The 27,548-nt window shown below is 36.5% G+C and overlaps 1 protein-coding gene across 2 annotated transcripts in view; it reads right to left on the bottom strand.

Moving 5' to 3' along the window:
• ANKS6 (ankyrin repeat and sterile alpha motif domain containing 6) overlaps window positions 1-27,548 on the bottom strand; it is a 36,252-nt gene that overhangs the window by 1,772 nt on the left and 6,932 nt on the right. Inside the window, exons 3-16 of one of the 2 annotated variants that reach the window (XM_052704310.1) lie at window positions 27,297-27,341; window positions 23,585-23,789; window positions 21,976-22,082; window positions 20,210-20,358; window positions 14,949-15,153; window positions 14,231-14,280; window positions 12,979-13,182; window positions 11,063-11,228; window positions 10,310-10,491; window positions 7,832-7,916; window positions 6,385-6,498; window positions 4,782-4,849; window positions 3,476-3,592; window positions 2,483-2,579 (exon numbers count right to left, since the gene is read on the bottom strand). In XM_052704310.1, coding sequence (XP_052560270.1) covers window positions 2,483-2,579; window positions 3,476-3,592; window positions 4,782-4,849; window positions 6,385-6,498; window positions 7,832-7,916; window positions 10,310-10,491; window positions 11,063-11,228; window positions 12,979-13,182; window positions 14,231-14,280; window positions 14,949-15,153; window positions 20,210-20,358; window positions 21,976-22,082; window positions 23,585-23,789; window positions 27,297-27,341 — 1,794 coding nt within the window. Of the gene's footprint in view, window positions 1-2,482; window positions 2,580-3,475; window positions 3,593-4,781; window positions 4,850-6,384; window positions 6,499-7,831; window positions 8,022-10,309; window positions 10,492-11,062; window positions 11,229-12,978; window positions 13,183-14,230; window positions 14,281-14,948; window positions 15,154-20,209; window positions 20,359-21,975; window positions 22,083-23,584; window positions 23,790-27,296; window positions 27,342-27,548 lie in introns of both variants that reach the window. The other variant, XM_052704309.1, reaches the window with a different exon arrangement.

Consider the following 27,548-nt stretch of genomic DNA (forward strand, 5'->3'; position numbering starts at 1 on the left):
GGAGCTTCTGCAGCCTGGACAGTCAGCCTGATCTGGTATCATTGGCAGAGGCAAGAAGGAAGGTCTTAATATCATTCTGACAGAAAACGATTATATTTTAGAGCCTATTGTTTTCTGCAAAGAAGAAACATCTCAGTGCCAGCCCCAGGGATAACACAGAACCTGATGCACAAAGTAATCTCTCTCCCAGTGGTGAACTTCACTATAATTGAAACAGCTCAGCTGCCAAAACCCAATATATACTTGACAACTTTTCTACTTTCTTGTAGTGAATATCACAGAGAGCTCTGAAGCAGAGGCCTCAGCAGGAGGTGTTCAATCAGAAGGTAGCTGAGGTTCCAGAAACTAACAATGGAGTATGAATAGCCAAAAATCCTTTAAGAAGAAACTGCAGTATCTTCTCTAACTAAGCCTGTTGCATGAAATTAGTTATGCAATCAATCCTTTATTGCTAATGGCACTGCTTTTACCTTTTCTTCCTATTGTTTTCTTTTTTTTTTCTTCTACTGCATTTCTTAGGAGTGTAAACACAATTACTGCTGTTCTATTTTCCATTCTTGAAACATTCATATACATGTTTTTCTGTTTCTATTGCTTGATATATTGAACAAAGAACAGCAGTTCCTACACCAGTAGCAGCAGAAGAGGAACTGAGCCTGGGCAGTGGGGAATGGGGCATTTTCTGGGGAACTGAAGCTGGGTGGGAAGAGTGTAGAAGTTGTAGAGAATCACAGATTTGGTGATGGCAGTTGGTCTACAGGCTTCCAATAATTTTGACCTTTTTTTTTCCTCAGGAAGTCAACAAAAAGTTAGTTTTGCTTCCCCTCCCCCCCCCGTCCCCCCCCCTTTTTTTTTTTTTTTCTTTTTTTTTCCTAAGTCTTATGGATATGCTCAGATCACAGTGCATTATCTTCTTTACATCCCTAAAGGCTTCACAAAAGCAGAGCTACGCTTGCAGCCACTCCATTTTAGGTACTAAGCTTTTAAAATTACTCAAAATACTGAGGAGGTCTCAGTGATAAGTATGAAACAGTGACACTGACACAGTTGAAAGAGTAGGATACTACTATTACCACATGAGCTACATCATGAAAGGGAGAATCATCAAGCAGCTTTTCTTCTCATACAGCTTGATGTATCCAGAAAGAGCTCTAGCAAAAGCAGTGGTGGTAGGCCATGCAAAAAGCATTAATATTTCATATATTTTTCAAACATTTCTGAGGAAGTAACCAGTTTCAGATGCAATTATGCCATCCAACTATTAGATAGCAATAAGAGCAACAGAATTAAGTTAACACCAAAAACAAAGTGTAATTAATATGGAGAAGCTTGTGAAAGTTCCCATTTCACATAAAGAAGCCTTCTTTACGTGGGATTCCAAGGTCTCTTAACTTGAAGTACTGCTAAAAAAAGGTTATGAAAGAAATACACAAAGCAAGTAAAAAACTGCTAAGCCACAAGTTCTAGAGGAAGTCAATGATTAAGCAGCTCAACTTCTGAGAACAGAGAGCAGATTCTTGTTTATATTGCCAGGTAACAGAACTGATAAAAAATGATGCTCATCTTTTCAAAGATTCCAGCGGAGATCCAGGGAAACACAGACCACAGAGAAGGCAAGTAGTAGGAGGAAGGTAAGCATGAAAAAAATTGAAATAGTGAACCTCTGAAATGTTGGAAAATGTGGAAAATGTGGAAAAGAATCAAAAAAGGGAATTGAATGTCTTGTTTCACTAGCCTACTGGAATTTCATGAAGGAGCCAACAGTATTGTACACACAGAAGAGATTCACTTGATGCCTGAATTTTTAAAAGGTGTTTGGCAAATTCCAAGGCTGGCTTTTGAGACAAGGAATCCAGAGAGTAAAAACATTTCTTGTGTGGATAAAGAATAGATAAGAAGGCAGAAGACAGAAGGTCAGAGTAATGGCTAGCAATTAACATCGGTAGTTGGAATGGATGTATTCTAAACAAGGCACCTGCAGGTAGTCATATAAAAATCTTACCTATACAAAATAAATGCATGCATACAGAAATACATAAGTAAAGTAGCTGTTCAAGCCAGTATGCTAAATTGCAAACCTCAAATACGTTGGATCTACTTGATCACACTGAAGGAAATTGTCTCATATAAACATTATGAAAAAAAGAACCAAATACCCTATATCATATAGAAACTCACCTCTCACTGCTGCTCTTCAACATATACTTGTTTGCTATACTTATATCCATTTTCTGTGTTCAATAATAATAAATGCAAAACAAAAATCTTACACTCCTTTCAAATACTACTGAAGTGTGTGCACAGATCTTATAAATATCTCTTCTTTTTTACCATGAAATCTTCTCTACAGTCTCAGTAAAAGACACAGATGCGCATCAAACACAGAGAATGGTTAACTAGCTTGTTTTCCACATTCTATCCTCCAACTAGAATTAATTAGAAATAATAATGTGCCATTCAGTTAATGTCAGGTGGTACTTACTCTGGGAATGACCAGGAGGCCGTGTGTTACTAACACTACTCTCAAAGGAAGAGTGGAAGTTGTGTATAGTTTCTTGTAAAATCTGTCTCTCTCGTCCCTGGGAAAACAAAATAAAACCACATTAAATATTTCTGTTTCAGGAAAAAAATATTCTAAGTTCACAAAAACATGGAAAATATGCATTTCTATGCCCCAGAGAGTCACAATGCATTATGAGGAATAATATAAAATCCTTTTCTACCTTATATATAGAAAATTTTGCAGTCTTCTGAAACTGTCAGACATCAGTAAAAGCATTTTCAGGATTTTCTTCATGACTATAGCAGCATGGGAAATCATCTTTCTCTCCAAATTTGTAGCTTTGTCTCTGCTGCTTTTGATCTCACCTTGGGGAATTATCTTTATGTTTTGTTTATGTGAGCTTCCAATATCAGAGAGAGAATGAACCCTGAAACTTTAAAAAGCAGCTGAGTAGTTCAGCAGTCCAAATTAAAGAGATTCTCTAGTCCATAATCTCTTTGACATTAACAGAGCTTCTTGTACATCATCACTAGACCACAAGTATACGTGACAAGGCAGAAGGAAAATAAGTGAGAAATGAGAGAAGTGATCATTTATCTAATTACAAAAAATAAACATTGGTGGGAAAAATAAAGGAGACTTTTCACATGACGTTCAACTTAGTGTCACTGAAATCAGTGCTCACTAATCGTAACGTGGCCAACATTTGTGTTAGTGTCAATTTTTAATATATCTGCCTTTGTAAAACTCTGTATAAGAGCAGTACAGTTACTGAACTAGGGAGGACTTTATGCAATAGAACAGGTGGTACCAGAAAAGAAGATATTCTTCAATAAGTATGTTAAATGTCTTCTTTGGAAAACATTTCTTTCACTTTTCCAGCTAACATCTGCAATTGAATTTCCAAATATATATTCAATTAACAATACAAACGTGGAATTAACTTATTAAGTACCATATTTCAAAACCTACCTTTCCTGCATTCAGTTCAGAAATAGCTGCCAGAATTTGCTGCCTTGAACCGTCAGTTTTAATACCCAGTTCTTTCAGATCACCATCAGTAAGAGTAAGGAAGGCTTCCATGTCCACCTGCATGTGAAAAAGGAAGAAGTGTTTACCTAGGTAAGATTCACTACTGAAGGATAGATTTTTTTTTTTTTTTTAATTATATAAAATTACTGGAAATATATTCCATGTTGTGCATGCAAAAAACTTTAATAAATTGACAACTTCAAATGGTACCTACTTTTCCACCCTGCTGTTGAATCTGCTGTTAATACTTCAGTTGTTTGTTATTACATAGTTTAAATGTTCATGGATTTTATTGGTCTTTAGAAAAACACAGTCTTTTCCTTACTGCAACTGTTTGTTGGACAGACTAAGGTTTTTCTCTCCTTTAAAAGCACAGCTGGATTTTCATAATACTGTGTGTTTTTTTTCACTGCCTCCTAAGGAAAATTTAGGGTTTGTTCATAAATCAGTTATACTCTATCAGAACATCCACAAAGCTGTGATAAAAGCAAACATCTATAACTTCATATTGAGAGAAACTTCACACACAAGCATTTCTACAAAATGCTTTATTCCCTATCACTCTAGAGAACTATAATAAGCCCAGAGTACATGGTGCTGAATTTTGAACTCCACAACAATAGCAATTTATTACATGTCCATTCACTGCCCTCTGCCTTCCAACAAATAAACATGCAATGATTGTTTGCATTTGTTGATGCCTTAAACACTGAAATGAACTATTTTCATTTTCACTAATTATTTTTTTTAATTCCATCCTTCAGGTAAGTCACTGTTGCAGGTCTTATCTACAACAACACTCAAGTTCTCCAGTTTAAAATCACCTTCTGCTTATTCATAGTGGGTAAAGTAGGGAAAGCAACCATCTCAGCGACTCACAGCCTGTTGTTCTCTGGCTGCAAGTAAGGTTCCAGCTGTGATTTCAGAAGTGATACAGCAAGTCCTATAAACTGTTCATCCCCATTGGATATGGACATATATAGAGAAAGTAGGAAGTAAAAATGGAAGAAGAAAATATCTGAGGCATCTATAACCAAAATGTAGGTTCAGTGAAAAAAGCATTGATATATTCCTGGAGAATTCTAGGAATATGACTTTGGTCCATGTTTCTAGGTCCTTTCTGCAACTAGAAATGTTTGTAAAACTTTAATTTTTAAGATTTTGGATCATAATTTTAATGCAATGCATGTCATGTCATACTTTTTCTAAAACAGCAAAAAAATAAACCTTTTAAAAAAATATTTACCTCTTGTTCCTCAAAAATAGGTTGATATTTCTCAAGGGACAATTTTTTAAGGATGCCAGTCAGCTCATCTGTAATGTCAGAAAAAAAAAAAAGAAAAAAAAAAAGGGGTCAGAAAAGATTAATTGTATTGATCTTTGCAATGTTAACTGCTGAGGATATATTATCAAATGATATATTCCACATCATGACATACTGCAACATAAAACTGATAACATTTACTCTGCACCGAAAGTAAAAGTACTGTCTTATTGTAATTCTATCTAGTCATACCTTGGTAGGGTAAAATCCTTTTGCTGTATCCTCTCTTCCTCATAAAAACAATCTTAAATAAACAAACTTTTGAGGACAGCTTTAATGCCTAAAATACAGGCGCTTGGCCCTGAAAGGCTGATTCATATCAGGCTGTCTATACATCAAAACTTTTCAAGAAGGCAGTGAACTGAATGAGGAATTTCCATAGCATGATTTAAGAAAGTAAAATGTAGATCAAGCACCTACCCACTCACTTATTGAAAACATTGATACAACAAGGGTACATGCAAACCTCTTCTGCTCAAGCAGCTGACATCCAGTCTTGAACACAGATAGCTGAAGTCCAACTAAGGTGAAACTTGAGCAGAATTTAAGTTTCATAAGGTTACCTTCCCAGGCTAACAGGTCTGGATATTGAGCCTCCTCTCAAAGTCCGACCAACTTAAAAGCTGGAGGACCTGATAGCAACTCTTAAAACACTTTTGAAATATGATTACCTAGTTAAAAAACAAGTGCAGTTTTAGATTAACTCACCATTACCTCTCTTGATTACACAGTACTTCTCTGAACTCAAGATTCTGTTTATTTTTACTGTTATGGTGTCACAAACAATGCACGTATTACTAAAATTATCATCTGAACTAAAAAACTAATGTAAAATGAAGAACATATCATAGAAACATATCATAGGATCATAGAATGGCCTGGGTTAAAAAGGATCACAATCATCACCCAGTTTCAACCCCCCTGCTATGTGCAGGGTCACCAACCACCAGACCAGGCTGCCCAGAGCCACATCCAGCCTGGCCTTGAATGCCTCCAGGGATGGGGCATCCACAACCTCCTTGGGCAACCTGTTCCAGTGTGTCACCACCCTCTGTGTGAAAAAACATGACTGAAAACATTATACCATGAAACTATATTTAATATAATATACCCTATGTAAACTTGCTTTCATTGCAAAGACATAACCATTCTATTTTCAAATATACTTTGGTTTTATTTCCTGCTTTGTCTTTAAAAACAAGGACTTATTTTGACAACTTGTTTGATATGCTTAACTTGTAAAGGCATACCAATCTTAGAGAATATTTTCAAGTTTTCCTTTCCTCTTTCTCTTTTCCTGTATTATACAGCAATTTCGATCAGAACCAGAAAAACGTCTCAATTTTGTAATTCCCACATTGAAAGTTGTTTCACCTTTGCTTTTTCTCTAAGTTTGGTTTACTTACACTTATATCTAGTCTCCTTATCTGCATGCCTGAACAAAGAAGCATAGGTTCTCTGAGCTCTGCTACATTTAGCACCTCTTTGGCACTGTTCTATAGGAGTAGAAGTAGGATAAGGTTACCTTTCTCCAAGTTGTCACCACCTCCTTTTGCTCTCATGTGGCTTCTTCTTTCATTATTCTCTACATCACTGGTTCTCAGAATAGGAAAAAGCTGATGGTCCACCAAGTGATTACCTAAGAAAAAACCATGCACACTTCTGAATCACGCTGCCTACTGATCATTCAAGCCATAACCAAAGAAAATGAACTGATAAATTCATTTCAGTTTACTTGAAATGAGAAATAGTTAACACTACATAACTATTCTTCTGATTACTGCTGGGCCTCTAAGCTGTTACTGATGAAAAACTACCAATAAGAGAAGACCTTGAAAGACAGGACCACTCAAGTATAAAAGCTTACAAGCACAGTGAACCCAGAACTACTTCAGCTTCTGACAATCTATACCTCTGCAAGAAACTTGCTGTATCATAGCTCTAGTGGTGCTGTCATAAAGCGCTGCTTCTCAAGGTGAGATTATAACAGCTGATAGCTTGGGGAATTCCCTTTCTTTTCCAAGAATCAGTTATTTTCCTCTCTATATATTTCTAACTTGACAACTTTTTTGTTATCAAGTTGTTATTGTAAAATGGCACTAACTGAAGCGCGAAAGGATTTTCTCCAGTCATCAGTACAATATGTTACAGCTAGGACACAATAAGAGGATAGAAAGTGGGTCAAATAACACCTCCCTTTAGGGTAGACAAGGAAGTACAGTGCCAGCAGAAAGTTAGCGTAAATGAAAATAAAAATCAATCCTGACACTTTCCAAACAAATAAACAAAAAACAACCACAGCGAATATAGGACATCTGCCTCTTGCAGAAACTAAATAAAAGTATCCACATCTCTTATTTAATAGATTTTGAGTCACGTTATTTTTCTCAATTTTTGGAATATTTACAGAAAAAAAAAAAAAAAAAAAAAAGTAATTGATATTCTACTTCCAAATATCCTATAGCAAGAGGACTTTTATATGTAGAAGTTGTAATTTAGACCTAAAAATTCAAGTTAAAAATAGATGATCTCACTGGAAAAGTATGAATTGTTATGAATCAAAAATTGTCTTTCCATACCATAATGATGTATTTCATTGAATTTATTAAAAACATTTTCATTTCAAATTTGGGGAGAAGTTTTCTACCCTTAGTAAGTGATGGAAAAGCATATTTAACCCAGAAAATGGAGGAAGAAAGGATATGCCATAAAAGTGGCCTACATGCTCTATGATAGCTTCAGAATGGTAATTATCTCCCTCAAACTGGAAGCAATCATAGTTTTTGGACCATAAACACTCACTATTACTGCTGGAATGCAAACCTCAAAGCAGAAAAGACTAAAATATTTTTTTCTACGTAAGAAAATGTTCTCACTCTCATGCAGACAGACAACAGATCAGTACAATTATAGTTTTAAACACTATGTACTCTTGGTAAATGAATCACTTGTAATTGCAGTGATCTACTCACCATCTTCTGTAATAGTACCACTGCTGGAACCATTGCTCTTGGCCTGTCTGTGAGAAGAGGAGAGAGAGGACTCCACGTTGTGAACCTTAGGAGACGGAGAGGGTGATGGGGAAGGTGTGAGAGTTGGTGATGTGCTTTTAGATGTAGATGAAGTTCCAGATGGAGGTCTTTTGTTCATCTCTGTTTTTTGCTACAGTTAATAAAATAATTATTTAGGGAAGAAAAATTTAAAAAAGCATTTACCTATATATATGACCTATATATATATATATATACCTATATTATTCAGCTTTTTGTTTCCTTTCTTTAAATCTTGTGCAGTCTCTCCCTCTCATGGACAGCATTTGCAAATTGATCAGTGTAACTTCATGGCACTTTTTAGATCAGTTCCAAATTTAGACAACATAATCTTAATGGGAGGACACAAGAGTTTCCAAAATGGTTACAGACAGTACTTTTCAGCACTTATGCTGCTTATTACAACAAAGTAGGCTGCTTAAGGTCTTGCAGCCAGTATGGATCCCTATGTAATTGTGTATTTCCAGCAGACACTGCTGTCCAGAAAATCATCCCTGAGGTGATATGTGAACATCTATAGTGAGATGCACACCAATAATATGTTTTATTATTGATGGGTAAACCTAACTCAATCTAGACATCTGAGCAAAGAGCACTAAAGAATTGTTGCCTTTCTAACATACTAGCGTAATTTCTATTTAAAAATCTTTTCAATAGAATTATGAACTGCATTCCCAGAAGATTATTTACAGTGCATCATTACTCACTACTTCTTTATCCCCTAACATCTTCCACTGTGAATGTGAATAATAATTAAACTTCTTACTGGCAGCAGTGTTGTAATGACAGGCCTTAAGATCAGCAGGTCAAAGCTCACAGGCACAGATATTATACCTTAATAGGCCAACTAATGGAACTAGGAAAAAAGGTATGATTTTTTGGATGTATAAGCAGTTCTGAAATTATTTCCAAGACGAAAATAAGCTGAGAGCAACTGCTGACAATTTAATTAGAAATATATTGTTCAGACCACCTCTGAAAGAAAAAACCTTTTGATACCTGTTCAGCAGGGGAGACTTGAAGGAGGGAAGAGGATAATAAAGTGATTTTGTCTGCTAGAAAGAAAGAGACAGATCATTTATAACCTGCAGAGTAATTATGTGGGGTAGAAAGGAAGGAAAGATTATAAGTCCATAGCTTTTGGAGTCCAGCAGAGTTATAGATTTTTAGTCTTAATCTTAATTTTAAAACATGACTGGTAGTCCATTTAGAATCAGGGCTGACAGATCGCACAGTGACTGTTCATGGAAACTATTTTGGCATTGGTAGTTGCACAATTTTCTTTTTCTGACTGTTGCCCTCTGAAATTTCGCTTTTTAAATCACTGAAGAAGTTTGTGACTTTGTTTAACATCAAAATTTCACTTATTAAACATGCCTATTCCTTACTGTTCCCATAGAAGACATCACAGAATGAGAGAACAAATGTAATTTTTGTTTCTTCAGGCAAAGCTCTAAGAAGAATCTTATGAACATGCAAACAAAACAAAACAAAAAAAAAAAGAGTTGTCTTGAGATTACATAAGAAAACGTTGAGTTTTTCTCTTGGTCATGTGTACTAACAGTTGCAGAATAAAGGACTTCAGAACTAAAACTCCAAATTTCGTGCTTTCTTTCTCTTGCTGTCTGAAATTTAAACTTTTCCTGTGTGAACAAACACACATATTTCACAACAGTATATAACATCTTCTGCAAGGATGCTGCTCTCTAGCATGCTCCTGTGCAGAGTCTGAAGATTTTACATCTTCATCCTTGAAAATTTTGCTTTATGCAGCCATTAGCTTCAAAGTCCATACACAGAAATAGGCAGGTCATGAGGGTAAAGCTATTTCAGGAAATCCACAAAAAGTCAGCACAGATAAGATATCCAGCGCTCGTGAGCAAAGCCTGATTTTGATAATGATATCTTGATGTTCATGCTGTTTAAAAACAACATCTTGTGGACCAGTACCTGTATAATATTGGGATGAGCAGATCCTGGTACCCATTATCTAATGCTTTTCATTCAGGTTTGGAAGGAAGCTTTCCTCAGCTTCAGAGGAAAGCTTAGGGATAACTAACACGTAAAACACAAGCCTCAATTATGAGTCAAGGATGGAAGTCATATGAAATGTGAATTCAAAATAACAGAAAATATATGCCTCAAAATCAAGTATTACATTTACTGCTTGTAAAATAAAGTGAAATTAACAATAAAGCAAAATTGCATGTCATTATTAGGTTTGATCCTTTGTGTATTTGTAATTACAAGAAAGGTTTGTAAAACTGTAAAGTTTCCACTGCTTTAGCAGTTAATTAATTAATTTTAGGCTTTGCAATGTCACACAGCTGTACTCATCAATCACTCACGACTGACATGTGACCTATTAAAATAAGTTAATTTAGAAGCAGAAATACTTACATTCATTTGTATCTTTACTACGTGTCCATTACCAGCTGTTTGAGCACACTGCATGTCAGACAGGGTGGATGAAGGAGTTGCCTGGACTGGACTATTGTGTTGGCTGGGCTTCTGTTCAGGTAAGCCTGCTGCTTTTCTTCTTTGGGCTGCAATCTGCGATAAAACATTGTCTGCACTGCCACCTAAGGAAAACAAACAAACAAAAGAAAAAACAACACACAGAGTCAAGGAGATCATCAATTTTAAAGGTCTGTTAGTACTCAATTCACCTGTCTTCACCATTCACTATCACTTTAGAACTGACTGTGTATGAGGGAACTTCAAGGTTCAGATCTGTTCCGCAACTTTCAGCAAAGGAGCAAAAAAACAGCTATGAGAGGAGAGGAGCCAACCTTGTTTACATGCATACACACATATGCAGCTGACTTTCATCCTCTTTGGATACATTTCCTGCATTGCTTCACCATATTTTCTTTACAGTTGGCAGATACAGTTCAAGCCACATATGCAAGCTCCATGAAATACATGCTGTAATGGACAAGTGTACATCTGAATCACCATGAGTGGATTCAATAAAATAAAAAAGTTTTTCTGATAGAAGAGTTAACCTATGAGACCTCTGCAACAGATGTGAGGCTTTTGCTTCCTTATGTAGGTGTCCAAAGTTCACTTCTGTTCCAACACTTCATAGAAATGTTGATTGTGCATCAGGTTCAAGTGACTTTTATATTAAAAACGATAGCAGCATGGTACCTGATCTGTTATGCAGTTCTCCTCCATGCCTATTAATTCCTGCAATGTTATTGGATCCACCAGAAGAATGAGGAGAATGGTTGAAATTGGTAGAATTTGAAGGAGATGCAGGTCTTCTTGCAAATGCTGGTAATTTGACTGGTCTCGTGCCTTTACTAACAGATGTCTGAAAAAGAAAAAAAAAATTATCTTCCTTAAGCAAAACAAAAATTAAACTTCAACAGCTATTTTACACAATTTAAGTTCAGGATCTTTCAATGAAGAAACAGAAGGATATACAAAATATTATTTCTTTGCATATACATGTATATTTATACAAACATATTTAAATCTCTATTTATATAAATGTATATAGTATATTGAATATGTCTTCAATGAAAAAAAATGACATCATAATAAAGGTATTAGGCCTCCTTAACCTTTGGCCAACATGAAATGAGCAGATGCAATGCACCTGTGAAAAAATATAGAAAAAATTGTGATTAGTGGCAAAAAAAAAAAAAAAAAAAAAAAAGTAAAACTTCTTTCATGCAGAATCCTTTTTTGTCTCTCCCATCTTATAGAACAGCTACCACCTCCTTCTCAGTCTTAATATCCTTCTTTCTTACTAATGAAGCTGCAACAAGCAACATGACCTTTCTCTCCTCCAGCTGCATATTCATATTCTCCTCAATGTAAACATCTACCTGCATCATTTTACCATTTCAACTGATGCAGTAAAGATATACCTACATGCTAGCCAAATGCTCAACCACGTCTGCAACTTCCTTGAATTCTCCTTACACACTATTGGCCACTGCTGACCATTTGATATATGACTCCTAAAGCTCAGCTTTTTTGTGCTTCTTAACTTGTTACTCAAATAACTTCTTCCAGCTCTGACTTACAATATTTCTCTCCCCTGTTCCTATTCTCTGAGTAACACATTTCTCATTTCTTTCCCTACAGAAATGTAGCTAGTGGCTAGTCCTCCTCTACATGCTTTGCTCATCTCTTTATACATGTGAGCCACAATCATTTTTAGGATGATAAATTAAACTTTACCTTCCTGAGATCAATTCCTTCTAATCATAGAATGGTTTGGGTTGGAAGGCACCTTTAAGATCACTTAGTTTTCCAATCCCTCTGCTATAGGCAGGGATACCTCCCTCTAGACCAGGTTGCATCCAGCCTGCCCTAGTGTACCACATTCCACCTAAACCTCCTTATTGGTGGTATTAAGCTAACTTTCACCTAAAACAGGAAGACAGAAAAAAAAATCATTCTAAAATGTCTTCACTGTCACATTTCTAGAACTGACAGGAAATACACGTCTGGACTAGTAAAATAAAGTTTACTACGATATTAGAGTCCAATTTTCAGAAGTAGGATCTTCTCTGTGAGCAACTAGGAGAGCAAAGGTTGTCAAGATTGTTAAGGTCACATGATCATTAATTGGTAAAATATTATCACTTACTAAACTTCCCAGCATATTTTTGCATACGACACATCTCAGCAGTTTTTCTTCACTTCCTCCCAGTTCCTAAAAAACTGAGAAACCTTCTTCTCCCACAGCTTGTCTTCAGAACTAGAGCAGCTTCAGATATTCTAGAATGGCTATGCCTACTTTGGCAACTAATACATAAGGATGGAAGCAATAGTCACTTTAGCAGTTTGCAGCAAATTCCTTATGTCTAGTCATTTGTTCCAGTGAACATCAAATAAGACATTTTATTTCACAGGAAACTTCCACACCATTTACATTCCTCCCACAGAGGTATGTATTCTTCCTAAAAAGCAGACCTTAAAAGGAGAAGACATTGCAAAGACAATAGGTTCAAAATCATTTCTAAACATAGAACTGATGTGGTTCACCAGCCAGCATGCCCCAGACATAATAACACACAGTATTATTTTTACATATTTCATTTGCTTACTACATCTGAGTTCCCACTACTGTTAAAATCATGCTTGATTGCTCTCTGTGGCCAGGCAGTTCTCATCTGTTCAGCTTTGCCATCTTTGCTGATTCGTGTTCGATCAGAATTCCAAAGCTCAAAACTGGAGGGTGGTAAGAAAGGGGGTATCACTGCTTTCAATTTATCGCTAGGCAGCCTGGTAAATGGAGCACTACTTCTCAACTGAGAGAGGGAAAAAAAAGAAAGGAAAACAGAAGTGAGATTCTTCTTAGAATTTTCCTGGGTGCTAACGATGCTGTTTCCAAGTTAAATAAAAAGATGGAGACAAATGCATTTTTAAACAAAATTAAATGGAAATGAGACATAAAAGTACCATCTGTGGAGATGCATAGCACATAATAACAGACAGAGTCCAAGGTGCATATTGGCATGAGGAAGTTCATTCACTTAGTACAAAGAAGTGGCACAAACTGTCCCTTTCTTCATCAGTTTTAACAGGAATGTTAACAAGCAACTTCCAAAGAAACAACAAACAGGATGCTTGGTAAAGCTGTCCTCTCTGATCTCCTAGATAAGACACCTGGAAATACTGAAAACCTGTTTGTTCCTGCCCTACATGTATTCACCAGAAAAAAAAAAAAAAAAAAAAAAAGAAAAAAAAAAAAAAAAAAAAAGGAAAGAGCAGCACAAGTGATACTGGCTCCCTGGAGTTCTGTCAGTGAATCCTATCAAAATTTACTCAATCTTCTTAAAACAGAAAATAAAAGATCACCAACCAAATTTAATGACATCTCCATGGAGTAACCTGTAGGAGAACTTGAAGATAAAGCACAACAAAAGAAGAAACAGAATAATATAAATATACATCCTAAACTATTTTACGGTTTACTTTATTTCTTACTTTCAGATTGCTCTGTTTCATGTCTTTCTCACAGTGTACCACTTGTCAGTGAGTAATCAGCCATTCAGTCAATCTATTTTACTAATTCGTTGCTGATCACACAAAAGGATAACTCATGAAAGAAGCCAGCATTCATCAAGAGCTGTCATACTGTACTATTTGTACTACTTCTTAGTCTATAGAACAACATATGTATCACAGCTTGTCAGTTCCACTCCACTGACTACCAACCAGTGATAGTTCTATTTGTAATGTATATGAGTTGTATATCATGTAAAACAAAAACAAAACAAAGCAAAAGTAAAACAAACAACACAAGGAAACACTAACTTTATTATCTTCTGAACATGCCAAGAATGTTTAACATACCATGGTTGTCAATAATTCATCATCCTTCCCTCCTTTTGCAGTGTTTACACCTGAAAAATACATAAATGAAGTTTTATTTTCTGCATGCCCCTGCTTTTTATTCTTAAGGATAGCTTTTGTTTGCACGGAACTATAGAACCATTATGGTTCAAAAAGATTTCTAAGATCAGCTAGTGCAACCATTCTAAAACATTCAGCAGCTGTAGCCTCAGTAAGCACAGAGAATCGCATTTTCCACTGATGCCTCATATACCTAAATTAAAGTGAAGTCAGTAGTCTTTCTTCACATTACAAACTGTGGGACTTTTGCACAAAGAACTGTGCAATTTCAGTAAGTGTTCTTTATAACTTGGGCTTTTCTGGACGTTTTTTCTCAGATTGCTTTTAAACAAACTGATTTTCACAATATAAATTATTTTATGGAGGATAGGAACAACTCCTGAGTGAGCTGTCCATTCCTTGACAAATTTAAGAGTTCCTGCTACAAAGCAGTACCAGTGTTACTGTAGCATTTCCCTGCTGAAAGAAGGTTGCCCTCAACATTCAGCACCATCAACAGTCAGGGATACAAATGTATCTCTTTCTATACCATACAGATAGAATTTGTGACCTTTCAGCTACACTAAACTGAACAAGAACTAATAAACCAGAAATAATATAATCTCAACTACCCCATAAGAGCTCACTTCCTATCAGACAACTCCAGCTTTATCACTACCTGCGTTATTTGTGACCCAGGCCATAGGAACATCAGTAGTTCCAGAGGAGTTTGTGTCACTCTGTGGAACTGCCTTCATGGTGGAATTTAATGAAGATTCAGGTTCATCAGGAAAAGGCCCAAACTGATTGGAAGAAAATCCATGGCGCAATGTCTGAGTCAGCTTCAGCTTGCGGAATCGATTGGACATCCTGCTCCACCAAGACTGGATTGAGAAGGAAAAAAGAACAGTTTAGTTCCAACTAAAATAAAAGCACGAGGAAAAGAAATGTACAACTAGGTAACTCTTACTGCAGTGACAAAGGAGTTCCAGGGTGAAACTACAAATGCAATCTTAAAATGATTTGCAAATATCAACAGAATCCTCCTTCATCAGGCATAGGTAAGATTAATCTTTGTCCTTATTCTTCATTTGGAAAATAGCTTACAATACTTTTGCACACCAACTCAAAAAATGAAGTAGACAACAATATTGTTTTAATTTGAGCCAGAAATCTTTACAGCTACATGGCAAATACTTGACCTGACAATCAACTTTCAATTTTACCATCCATTCCTCTGTTCTATGGCATCAATGAATGGGAATGCATATTTTCTTCTTCTTAGAGGCACACATAGAAATTATTGGAGCTGCATGGAAGCCTCTCCTTCAGATTTTGAAAATTAGTGGCAAACCAACAGAGTTCTGACAGTGTTACTGTCGAAATCAAGATTCACAATACATATAGTGCTGCTGTACAGGTAACTTTAACACTCCCAGACTGGAAAGAGACTATAGTCTGCCAAAGAACAAGGCAAGGAAATAAAACAATACAGAAAACAATACTGCCTAAGCACTACTGCACCTGGAGCCCCTACCTATGTAGGTATATCATATATAAGGATAATGTCCGAACTTTTCTCAAAACAGACTTTATCTAAATAGATTACAGATTTCTGTATTTTTCTAGATGGATGATGCAAGATGCTTCCAGTATGGAGGATGGTTCCCCTGTTACATTTCTCTAGGCTACATAGGGCTTACAGTTTATATTAAGAAGACCCATACAGTTTGTATTAAATTTCATGTGGCTTGGAGGCAAATAAGTCAAGATTCTAAAGATGGTCTGATTAGTTCTTAATTCTTTGCTTTCTGAGCACTTAAAAAATTTAGTCATTTAAAAATTATAGTACTTCATCAAGACTGCTTTATATGATGTCCAGTCCAGACACGTACTTTTGTGGATTACTTTTTATACTTAGCCATTACTCTCACCATACATGTCCCTTTCTCTCCCTGGCTTTTAATAATTTTCAACTGCTTATTGATATAACTCTTCCCAGCTGTCATAATGTAGAAATAAGCAATATAAGCTGTAAACTTATTTCCCATAAATCAATCACTCTAGCAAATGATCATTAAGATGATTTTAAAATCTGCACAGAGTGTTAGTAATGGACAAAGTACTCAGACCTTTGTATCTCTTTGGAGCCATAATTAATAAAGATTTACATTACTTTCAGCAACAAAGACCTGAAGGAAAAAGGCAATGGAGACAAATGGTTCTGAGAAAGAAACAAAAACCACAGAGTTCAGCATTTATTCACCTGCCAAAAGGAAATCAAAGGGTGAAAAAATCCCTCTAGTTCTAATGTGGAGAACAATGAGCTTACAAAAGGGACTGCTTGTACAATGTGGTTTGCTTGTAAAGGGATCAAAATAACTTCACTGAGCAAAAAGATCACATGTAAGTTCCTCTCATATTTGCCACTCTTTACAGTGCTTTTGATTTCTTAACATATGCTCTCATCACAAAGTCACCTGAAATAAAGTAAGAGCAGCCACTACATTACAGTACAGAACACCTGTACTACTCTCTGGTAAGAAAGGAATTCTAGCAGAGAGGTTCATTTGTCTTCTGGGCTTAGAGTACACTCGTCTGAGCTTTGGAGTCTTCAGTGTGCTGCTGCAGCAGTTGTGGCCTGTCCATTAACCTTTTGTCTCACAGACATACAGAAGCTGGAATAAAGGGTTTTAAACTAGGTTGAAAAAAGCCAAGTAACATAAATGTATTGACAGATGAAAATAGCGTCTGTCAAAAGGCCAAGATCTAGTAGCAATGGGAGAATGCAGTGGTATCAAAGATTAGAAAAATGGTGCTGCCACTTGAGAAATACCTTAGATGTTTATAGCAATATTAGAAAGTTGGCATGGGTTTGTCAGAAATAAATCACACCAAATCAATCTTTCTCTTTGTCAGGATAACTGGTTAAAGTGGGCTGAAGGGAGGAGAAAATTTGACATAGCTTGACATTAATAAAGCTCATCACTATTCCATGTACAACACTCTAAATGAATGAGGGAAATATGCTCCTAGTAAAAACAATCTAGGGAAAGCAACATGACCAAAAGACATACTAAGAAACAAATTGGCAACAATTTACTCTGAAACTGGGAGAAAATATTTAGTGGAATAAAACATGAGCTTGGAAATATTCATTAATAAAAGCAATGATGAAACAGAATTTATTTTGTATAATTTGTGTAAGACATCTGGACAGATGCTCTAAATAATACCGATAAATTTACATTTTTCAGTAGGACTCAAGGTGATAAGTAAGAAGAGAAAATCAAGTGTAAAATACATAAAAAGGAATAAGCAGCAAAGCAGCTGCACTGTAGAAAAATGGAAATCAGAGTTGCATCATCCCACTAAGTATAGGTCCTGTAAGAACAGATCTACAGAATCCTGCTGCTTGATAAGAGGTATGTTTCCAGCCATTCAATGAGATACACAACTAGGACCCTGATTGGAATTTCATGACTTGTTTTGGATACCTCATCTTAAAACAGATAAAGACATACTAGAAATAATATGAAATTTAGGAACCATAGCCTGCAAACAAGGAAATTTGAGTGAGAAAATAGTAAATAAGAGAATGAAGAGAAATTGATATCTAAATATTTATGTAATTCTTCTAAAGATGAAGCTGGACACTTATAATTGAAAAATAATCGATCAACATAGAATGTAGCAAGAGAAATTTGGATTAGATCAGGGGGAAAAAAATTTGACTTTAGGAATAGACAAGCAGTAGAACTAGGTGTGGAGGGAGGTCATGAGATCTTCATCACAGTGAGAGAAAGGAGACTAGAAACTTTGTCAAGGAAGCTCCTGTCATACTCATTTGTTCTCCTTAAAAAAAGGCAAGTGGGCCCCTGAAGTTCCCTCTCATTCTTCCATTTCCTGTGATTCAGAAGATTCCATGTTTTGTCATTTGCATTGATCTAGATAGAAAATTTATGTTTTGGTTGAGTCACCATAAATACCTAACTGAAAACTTCTGGGCAATTTGTTTTACAGTCCTGGCTCCATGCAGAGAAGTTGTCCACAGGGAAGAACAGCTGTTGCAAAAGACAGATCCTCACTTAGGCATTCTCCTTTCACACTGGTCAAAAGCAAGATAAGTTTGATGACCACCCAGCAACTCTGAGAATGTCATTTTTACTCTCCAAACACTATAAGAAGAATAAGATGTGGAAAATACAATCAGACAAAATAGTTAATAAAGCATTATAAGCAAGAGGAAGTTATCTAGGCTTACAGTTTTCTAACTATCTATCTGTTTAAACACACACACAGGAGAATTATATAGAACACAATTTCTGCTGGAAAAGTACTTGATTAAGACTTGTAGATAATATGAAGTTTTGTTGCTTTGAGACCAAACATTAAAACATTCTAAAAGTTGTGGAATATGGTCCAAGCACGACTTTCTGAAGAAGGGGAGAAACTGGGCAAGAGCAGAGAACAGCACAGGGTGTGCCACTGAAGTACGCTGTAGTGACTGTCTTCTCTCTGGGTGAAATAAACCAGGGATCAGGGTGTGATACACATAAATATATTAAATGTGAATATTCATATTTAAATCTTCATCAGTGACAAATCTTTCAAAATTACTTTTTTTCTACTTTCACCTTGAAATCCTACATGATTCCAGTTCAGGCCCTTGCCCCATATCTCTGCAGGAGTTGATCTGCTTTACAGCAGTCAAAGACTAGGCAAAGATAGATAACTGCATTCCTAAAAGGTCCATTGAAATTCGTACCAAAGGATAATCATATGAAAATAACAACTAGTCACTTCAAGAATTGTAGAACAGATTCCAAAGTAGAACTGTAAATGATCTTCAAAATTCATGTCAGGAATAGTCAGGAAATTAGCACATGTGTTTCCAAGATTCTGGTACCGTTTATGTAAAAACTGTGAGCTCAAAATGGAAAGAAACAGAGGCATATAATCACCAAAACATGTTCACCTAAGCAAATAAACACAGCAACAACAACAGAATAAACTAATATGTTCTTTTCTTCTTTTTTTGAGGACAGACCACATAAGTCACAATATCCTTATTCAAGTGGCACCCACTGTTTTTTCCTACTGCTTAATTGCTAATTTCTAGTTAAGGATAACAGCATTGCAGTTACTCTACACAGAGGACATGTAAGCCCTCCACTCTTGCACGTTCTTCCACTTTTTATATTAGAGGTCTGCTACGATCTTCATAATTTTCAAATTTCCATTCATGATTTAAATGAAGTCTACACATCCTCCTAGAAACTTGCTGCTTCATGATGAATCTAAACGCCTCCTTTTTATTATTCTTACATTTAGATGACAGAGACAGCCTCTCAGTTTCTTTGGCTGTCCTGCACACAATCACAGAATTTTCGAATACATAACCCTAATTTCTGTTACACTCCTACATCATTTTTCTTCCTTCTAGTGTCAACTACAAAAGCAAAATATAAAGAACTACTGTTGCAATTTCTACCTAGAACAAATACATAAAAAGCAGCTTCTCAGTGTGTCAGGAGATGGAAAAAAAATCCAGTAACACATTCACTCCCATTCCAAAGAAGAGAAGATTAGTTGTGGGTACAGGAAAAGCCTATGAAAATTAGATTACATTGCATGATTTAAAACTAGGATCATAATGGAAATTCAGTTCCAAACTTATGAATGTAGTACCTTCCACTATTTAATTATCACCCCTGCTTCTAGGCACTGAAATATACTTTGATGCTGACTCTTCTTTAAAAGTCTTCTCTTTGCCTTGTTACCTGAAGAGAAATAAAACTGGACATATACTACATTTCATAAAACTATGAAACACTGCCAATTAGGAATTAAGAAAGGCAAAGATCCCAACAACTAGTTACAAATTAGTTATAAACTACTTCTCTGCTTCACACATGAAGGATGAATAAAAGCATTTACCTTTAGACCTCCTTTGTCATCTGGCAGCATTGGGACATTTAAGGATTGCCTACTTCTGGAAGAAGGCAAAGATGATCTGTTGTTCATTTTATTCTTGTCTTTGTCTACTTGCATGCATGCTGATGCGAGTAACCGTACAAGTTCTGTGTCTAAAAGAAATAAAGATAACTTTTATTCTATTTTGCTTTGCCAAACCACAACTGATAATGCTGATGATTTTCTTGTAATTTCCACTAAAGTTTAATAATAAATCTAAAACTCTCAATGCAGATGAGTACTGACATCTTTGTTTCTTGTCCTGTTTCCCCCCCCTTCTCCCCACACGATGAGCTGTAGTCTTACCATCACCTCTCTAAAGATATTTAGCAGTATAAATAAGAATATGATTCAGTTGAAATCACTGCTGTGACCAAGTGAACTGCCTGCTCTGGTATTCTGCATAAGTTCAGAACAGCATTTTGGTGCTCCCTTTTCTCACCTGACATAGAATAGAGCAGAGAAAAATGAATATTCTTTCTTCAAGTGCAGGTTGCAGAAAAGAGGCTTGAAATTAAATCCCAAAGAGAAAGGAGATATTCAGCCTGGACAATGAAGGGACTGAAAAGACATGGTAAGAAAAAAATAAAAAAAAAAAAAGAGAGAGAAAAAAGTAAGAAAAAAAGGAAAGGAAGCGGCAGAAAAAAGAACAAACATGAGATGAGGACAGGAAAGCAAAAAAATATTCTGTAAAATTGTGTTTTACACAGAAATAAGGAAAGACTTTCAGAAGGGCAGACAGAACTGACCAACATATTCCTCTTTCTGAAAGGCAACAAGATGAACTATTTGGTCCTACAAGAAGTTAATCATATGAAAAATATATTCACTGTATTCATTTTCTAAAATTTCATACTATTAGTTATCAACTTTAGACAAAGCAAAGATACATGCTAGTGACCAAAAACACTATCTTGAGTAAATACAGAGAAAACACACTAATTCCAGTAGCAGTATGGATTTTCAAATTTGGAAAAAGTAATTTAGGTACCAGGTGAGGTCAACAATAAAGTCCCAAATTAGCTGGGCTAAACAAACTACAATAAAATCTAATTGAGGTCTCTCCAAAGCATGCTGATTTTTCCGAAAGCAACTCCCGTAGCTAACAATTTGAAGACTAACATGTGACTTTTCTTAGTTTTGTATGTGGAAGTGATGCTTGCCTACCTACATTTTTCCAAATAGGCTCAAGTACATGAACTGGTGAATTGCTGTTGAGGTTTGTCATTCCTTTTTCTGCAACGGTGAAATTGATTAGTACTTCGTGGTACTGGTAATGGGAGGATGGTTGGACTAGATAATCTTGTAGGTCCTCTCCAACCTTGTGATTCTATGACTGCACTCTCTTTGTCCTGACCCTACACTGCTGCTTATTCAGTGGAAAATTCTAGCTCCAGTTCCTAGTTCAGTGCTAAAGACACTACAGAACACATGAGCCACAACAATTAAATAACACTGAACAGGATCTGATGACAAAAGCACCTCATTTTGGAGTACCTTCAAAAACAAAAACAAGAGGAATAAACTCAATTAGCTCATATGGTTATTTTTCTGTCTGAACAATTAATTCAGGAAAAATATTTTTCAGACACTATCCTTACTTGGTCCAGTAAGGCATGGACCTCAGCCAATCATCTGTAGGAACCTCAGTGTAACTTTCAGAATTTAAGAGTTTATCTGTTTATGTTGCAATTACAAACGCTTCCTTGGTGCTCTCAGCAATAGCATACCTGGGTCATTCAGCAGCATTATCAAGTCAAAAGCAGTGTATCCATTTTTTGCCCGAAGATTGACATCAGCTCCTTGGTTTAACAAATACTTTACAACTTCTTTGTTTCTTCAAGGCAGAGAAAAAAAAAATGCATTGCTTATATGAGAGAAAGAGATAAAGAGAGAAGACCAGTGCTTCATTTCTATCCTTTTACACCATTTCTTCTCAATTACAGATCAGTTTTACCTTTGCAATAGCTAACCACGTACAAAATTTGTCCACAATTTAGTCAAGAGCTCCCATGATTCCTTTGTCACACACTTTTTCTTACTACAAACTGAACTAATTGGTATGCAGAAAGTCTGCTTTAAAAAACTAATTTAAATAGTTAGTTTCTTAAGCTGCTCTTTGGAAATGATCCTGAAACTTGTTGCCAATTTACCAGTGAAATTTTGGGCATAAAGCAGGTAGAAATACAAAGATCAGTCCAGAAATCACTATAAAACATCATTAATAAATAAAAACAACTTCATATTTGTAACAGCTAAGAAATTGCATATAATAAAAGCCAAAGTGACTAAAAATAATTTTGAACTCCAGACAGTCTTCACTTAGAGATAGATATTTCATTGAAATGTCTGGAATGCACAAAAAGATCAGCAATAAGTGATATTACAAACATCTTCTAGCAAAAGCTCATAAAAGCAAGTTGCATAACAGAACATGCAATCCTCATCAATCCCTCTCCTTTTTCATATTCTTCAAAAAGTAAGCAGGACTTGCCTTGCAAATTAGAACCAATACTGTACTACAGCCTACAGAATAAGTCAACAGACTGCAAAGTTATGGAAAACATATTCAATACAAAATTCCTCGAGACTGACCTTGTATAAAAACAGTCGCATATAACCAACTCAAAAGAACAAATATTCTTAAGCAGCAATAGTTGACAACCAACTCTACCACAGAAGCTGAGAAACAGATCTCAGCATCTCCACTTCAGAGAATTACTTCTATCTGAAGACACACCAAATAAAGTCAACCTAAAATGAAGAACAAATGTTCTTCTTGTCTTCTAACAAAACCTCTGCATACTCTCAATGTAGCTCCTCAGCATTCTTCCCTTACTTTTCTTCTACTCCTTAAAAATGTGTTCTTCATCCTGCTTTCCCATTCTGCACCTTCAGAGCACACAGAGTAACTCGATCCTTCAGAGTTCTTGGCTCACATAGAACTTGCTTGCAGAGGTCATTCCACCAACTGCTTCTAGCAAGGGGTAGCAGAGATTCTTTTGAGTATATTTTCAGTCCTTGTTTTCACAGACAAGAGGAGTACCTGAATACAGGAGCCTCCTGCATTTAAATATTGCCAACTGTAGGACTGAGATTACACGTGAAGTACCCATCCTAACTTCTGGGTTTTGATTCTTTATAAACCAGCCTTAGAGAAAACAAGTTTTCTGGTAAACATGTTTTGGAAAAGTTAATGAAAACTTCTGAAGAGGGGAATTGTAAGAATGGATTTTGGACCAGAAAACAGGGCACAAGCAAAGGTGGCTGCCTCGAGTTTGGTATAGGCTTTCTAAGAAGATGGAAATTTCTGTTAGACCCTAACAGCACTTAACTTACCCATGGTATGTGGCCTGCATTAGTGCTGTCCAACCATGAACATTATCTTGTTTGTCAACATCAGCATTTTTTTCAACAAGGAGCTGGACAAGAGGCAGCTGTCCGGTTACAGCTGCAATCATTAGTGGAGATGCACCATCAACATTGGTAACATTGACTTGACTTGAGTCTTCGTCAACTATCTCTTTAACCAGCTGAAAGTTGCCTGCAAAACAGTGATAAAAAAATAATTTACACATCAGCAGTAGATAACTTCTCAGACAGTGAATTAATACATATTTAGATTTGCTGACACTGGCCTACATTAACTGGAAATGGCTTATATAACTAAGCCATAAAGGCTGTACAAATGACAGAATATCTCATGCAGAGTATGTAACTTTTCCATAAAATTGTCCTAAGATGATGCACAGGAAACAGCAGTGATGCTCAGATACAGTCATTCAGCATGATTAAGATCCCTGTTCAATTTCCATAGGCAGAAATCACAGAAAGACACAATTCTAGAATCAAAAAGTACAATGACACTCTGAAAGGTGTTGGACCTTTACTTAAGTAGAAAAAGCAACATCCAGTGTCATACTGGCCCATAACTCCTTCCACAAGGGTGGTTCTTCTATTTAAAACCACTGCTATTGAGAAGCCACAGCCTCTGAGGGAAAGAGTCCATTACAGTGCTCAACTTTCTTGTACTCAGAAAGGAGTCCTTTTTTTAAACTCTGGTTCTGATATTTAAATTAAATCTCCAATCTTCCCTACTCCTTCATAAAAAATAATGCATTATTCCTGTCATCTTTTTTTAAAGCAAACCTAATGTTCAAGTTTCCACTTAAAAGAGGCTGATAGTCACCAAGATTACAAAAAGCTATACAAAATATGGGTAGTTTTTTTTGTCTAATTTTTTTTTGTCTAAGTCATACTAAAGAGAGGAAAAGGAATTTTTTAAAAATGTATGAGGTTAGTCAGGGCCATCTTCTGAAGAGAGTTTAAATTCACCCAGCTCCCTTACTTTTTTTGATGTCGTATGGCAGACAAAAGATGGAAGAAGCTAAGAAGAAAAAAAGATCTCTGATTGACTATGTACCATTGCAGAAATAGAGGCAAAAAGAAACAAACCCACAACTGCTGTGCCAATGAAAATATTTTCACATACTAAAACAAAACAAAATGACAACTTAATATACTGCTTCAGGACATGGATTTCCCTCAACAGAATCAATGATGTCAGTACTTTCCTTGGAAAGATTGTCAGAACTCCAGATAAGCCCTGCAGGCACCATGCCACCCACAATAATAATCTAATTTCTTGGAAATAGAAAGCACAGAACTGATTTTTCATGTCTTAATTCAATAAAAGACATCAAGTGGCCTTTTTTAACCTAGAAGTACATCACAGACTTTGTTAAACAGAAACCCTGGAACCCACAGAAACTTCAGAATTGAATTCTGGGGTCCTGTCACTTCTTACTGCAGCAAAGCTTTTTTATAACCAAGTAGTTTATAAAACAAACAAAAAAGAAAACACTGACTAATATTCATTTGGCTCCCTAAAACTACGTCTGACCCAGCAATAACATTTTCAAACCTCAAACTATAGGTCTCACAAGTATGAGAAGGGCAGATGAATTGAAATCTGACTGACTCAAGGCTGAGCTGAAGCTTACTAATTCTCAATGCATGTACCACAGGGGTACAAACAGCTTTCAGTGCTCTATGGATCACAGAATCACAGAATGGCCCGGGTTGGAAGGAACCTCAAGGATCATGAATCTCCAACCCCCCTGCCACAGGCAGGGCCACCAACCTTCATTTTTCATACTAGACCAGATTGTCCAGGGTCACATCCTACCTGTCCTTGAACACCACCACAGATGGGGCATCCACAACCTCTCTGGGCAGCCTGTTCCAGCACCTTACCACTGTCATATTAAAGAACTTCCCCCTGACATCCAACCTAAATCTTCCCTCCTTCACCTTTAAACCATTACACCTTATCTACTCTTTCAAAGAGTTGACTCCCCTCCTGTTTATAGGCTCCCTTTAGGTACTGAAAGGCTGCAATGAGGTTGCCCCTCAGCCTTCTTTTATCCAAGCTGAACAAGCCCAGCTCCTTCAGCCTCTCTTCTTAGGAGAGATTCTCCAGCCCTCTGATTATCTTTGTGGCCCTCCTCTGCACCCTCTCCAACAGCTCCTTGTCTTCCTTGTACTGGGGGCTCCAGACCTGGACACAATACTCCAGATGGGGCCTCATGAGGGCACAGAAGAGAGGAATAATCACCTCCCTGTCCCTGCTTGGCCACCCCTCTTCTGGTGGAGCCCAGGATACCATTTGAGCTGCAAGATAACACTGCTGGCTCATGTTTAAGTTTTTCATCCATCAGGATGCCCAGGTCCTTCTCTGCAGGGCTGCTCTCAAGGACTGCTACTTCCAGTCTGTATATATACCTGAGATTCCCTCGGACCAAGTGCAAAACCTTGCACTTTGCTGTGTAGAACCTCATTAGGTTCACTCAGGCCCCCCTTTTCAGTCTGTTGAGGTCCCTCTGGATGGCATCCCTTCCTTCCACTGTCAACTGCACACTCAGCTTGGTGTCATCAGCAAACTTGCTGTGGATGCACTCAATTACATCATTGATGTAACTGATAAAGATGTTAAAGAGAACCAGTCCCAAAACAGACCCCTGGGGACACCACTCATTACCAGCTTCCACCTAGGCACAGGACCATGAATCACCCTCTGTCTGTGGCCTTTCAACCAATTTTTTATCCATCAAGTGTTCCACCCATTGAATTTGGAGATAAGGATGTGGTGGGGAACCATGGCAAAGGCCCTGCTCAAGTCCAGCTAAGTGACATCAGTTGCCTTCCCTTTGTCCACCAATGTTGTCACTCACACATCATAGAAGGTCACCAGATCAGATTTTCTATGCCACAGATTGTGTACAGTTCCAGACAGGCTTACTAAGCCCAGTGCATATCAGGACTGTATTAGCCCCACTGCCTGGGGCATCTTAGCCCAAGTAAGGGAAGAATGACAGGAAAAGGAGGAAATCTCTCCTGAGACTATCACAGGTCTCATGGGACTCTTCTCATGTTGTCATTGGATGTAACATTTAATTTCCTAAGATTTAATATTCTTCCCATGTTTAAGAAGATAAATAGATAACTAGAAAGCAGTTAGTCACCAGGAATGCAACCCATCACAGTCTGGATCAAATTTAAATCAACAGGATGGATCTAGCTTTTTCTGCTTTCCACAAAATAGATTCATCAATGATGCGCTCACGAAAGTCACTCTTCGTCATGAGAGAACAGACAAGATTTGAAGCACTTTTTTCTTGAAGCAATTTTTAATAGCAATTACAATGCTTATATGGAGTAGAGGTCAGCATGCTGTTTGCAAAAAATTAGCAAATCTGCTTTTTGAATTTAACGTATAAAAGAAAAAAATGTCATGTTAAAGTAGCACAGTCTTAGAAAGCACTAAATCACACCACTGTGGCACAAAGGACATGACCAGGATCTCATAAACATTTTCTCATGTTGGAATGGGAAGAAAAATAAATTCAAACCACAGAAATAATTGTACTTTTAAAAGTGAAAGGGAAAAAAGCAGTCATGAAAACAGAACACATTTCAGTTTCCCATGTTAGCAAATAAGCACACTGAGTGGTTACAGGAACAAGGCAATAGAAAAATCCTTCCAGCTTACCCAATTTCAAAGCATGAAAGATGTCAGGTTGCCTCTTCTCTGTATCTGAAAAGCATAAATACTTTTATTAACAATATTTAAAATGCAAAAATTTCTTGTAAAAATTTACAGCAAAAACTTTTTAAAAAATGAATTCTTCACAATTATACTATTAAATAAATATGTGCATATACATTTTATAAGAACAAAGAATGCACAGATCACTTTTATTCCCTTTAGTAAGAATGACCTGTATGGTAAACACTGTAAACC

The sequence above is a fragment of the Tympanuchus pallidicinctus genome, unplaced genomic scaffold (assembly GCF_026119805.1).
Source record: "Tympanuchus pallidicinctus isolate F22 unplaced genomic scaffold, pur_lepc_1.0 scaffold5, whole genome shotgun sequence".
Classification (NCBI taxonomy): domain Eukaryota; kingdom Metazoa; phylum Chordata; class Aves; order Galliformes; family Phasianidae; genus Tympanuchus; species Tympanuchus pallidicinctus.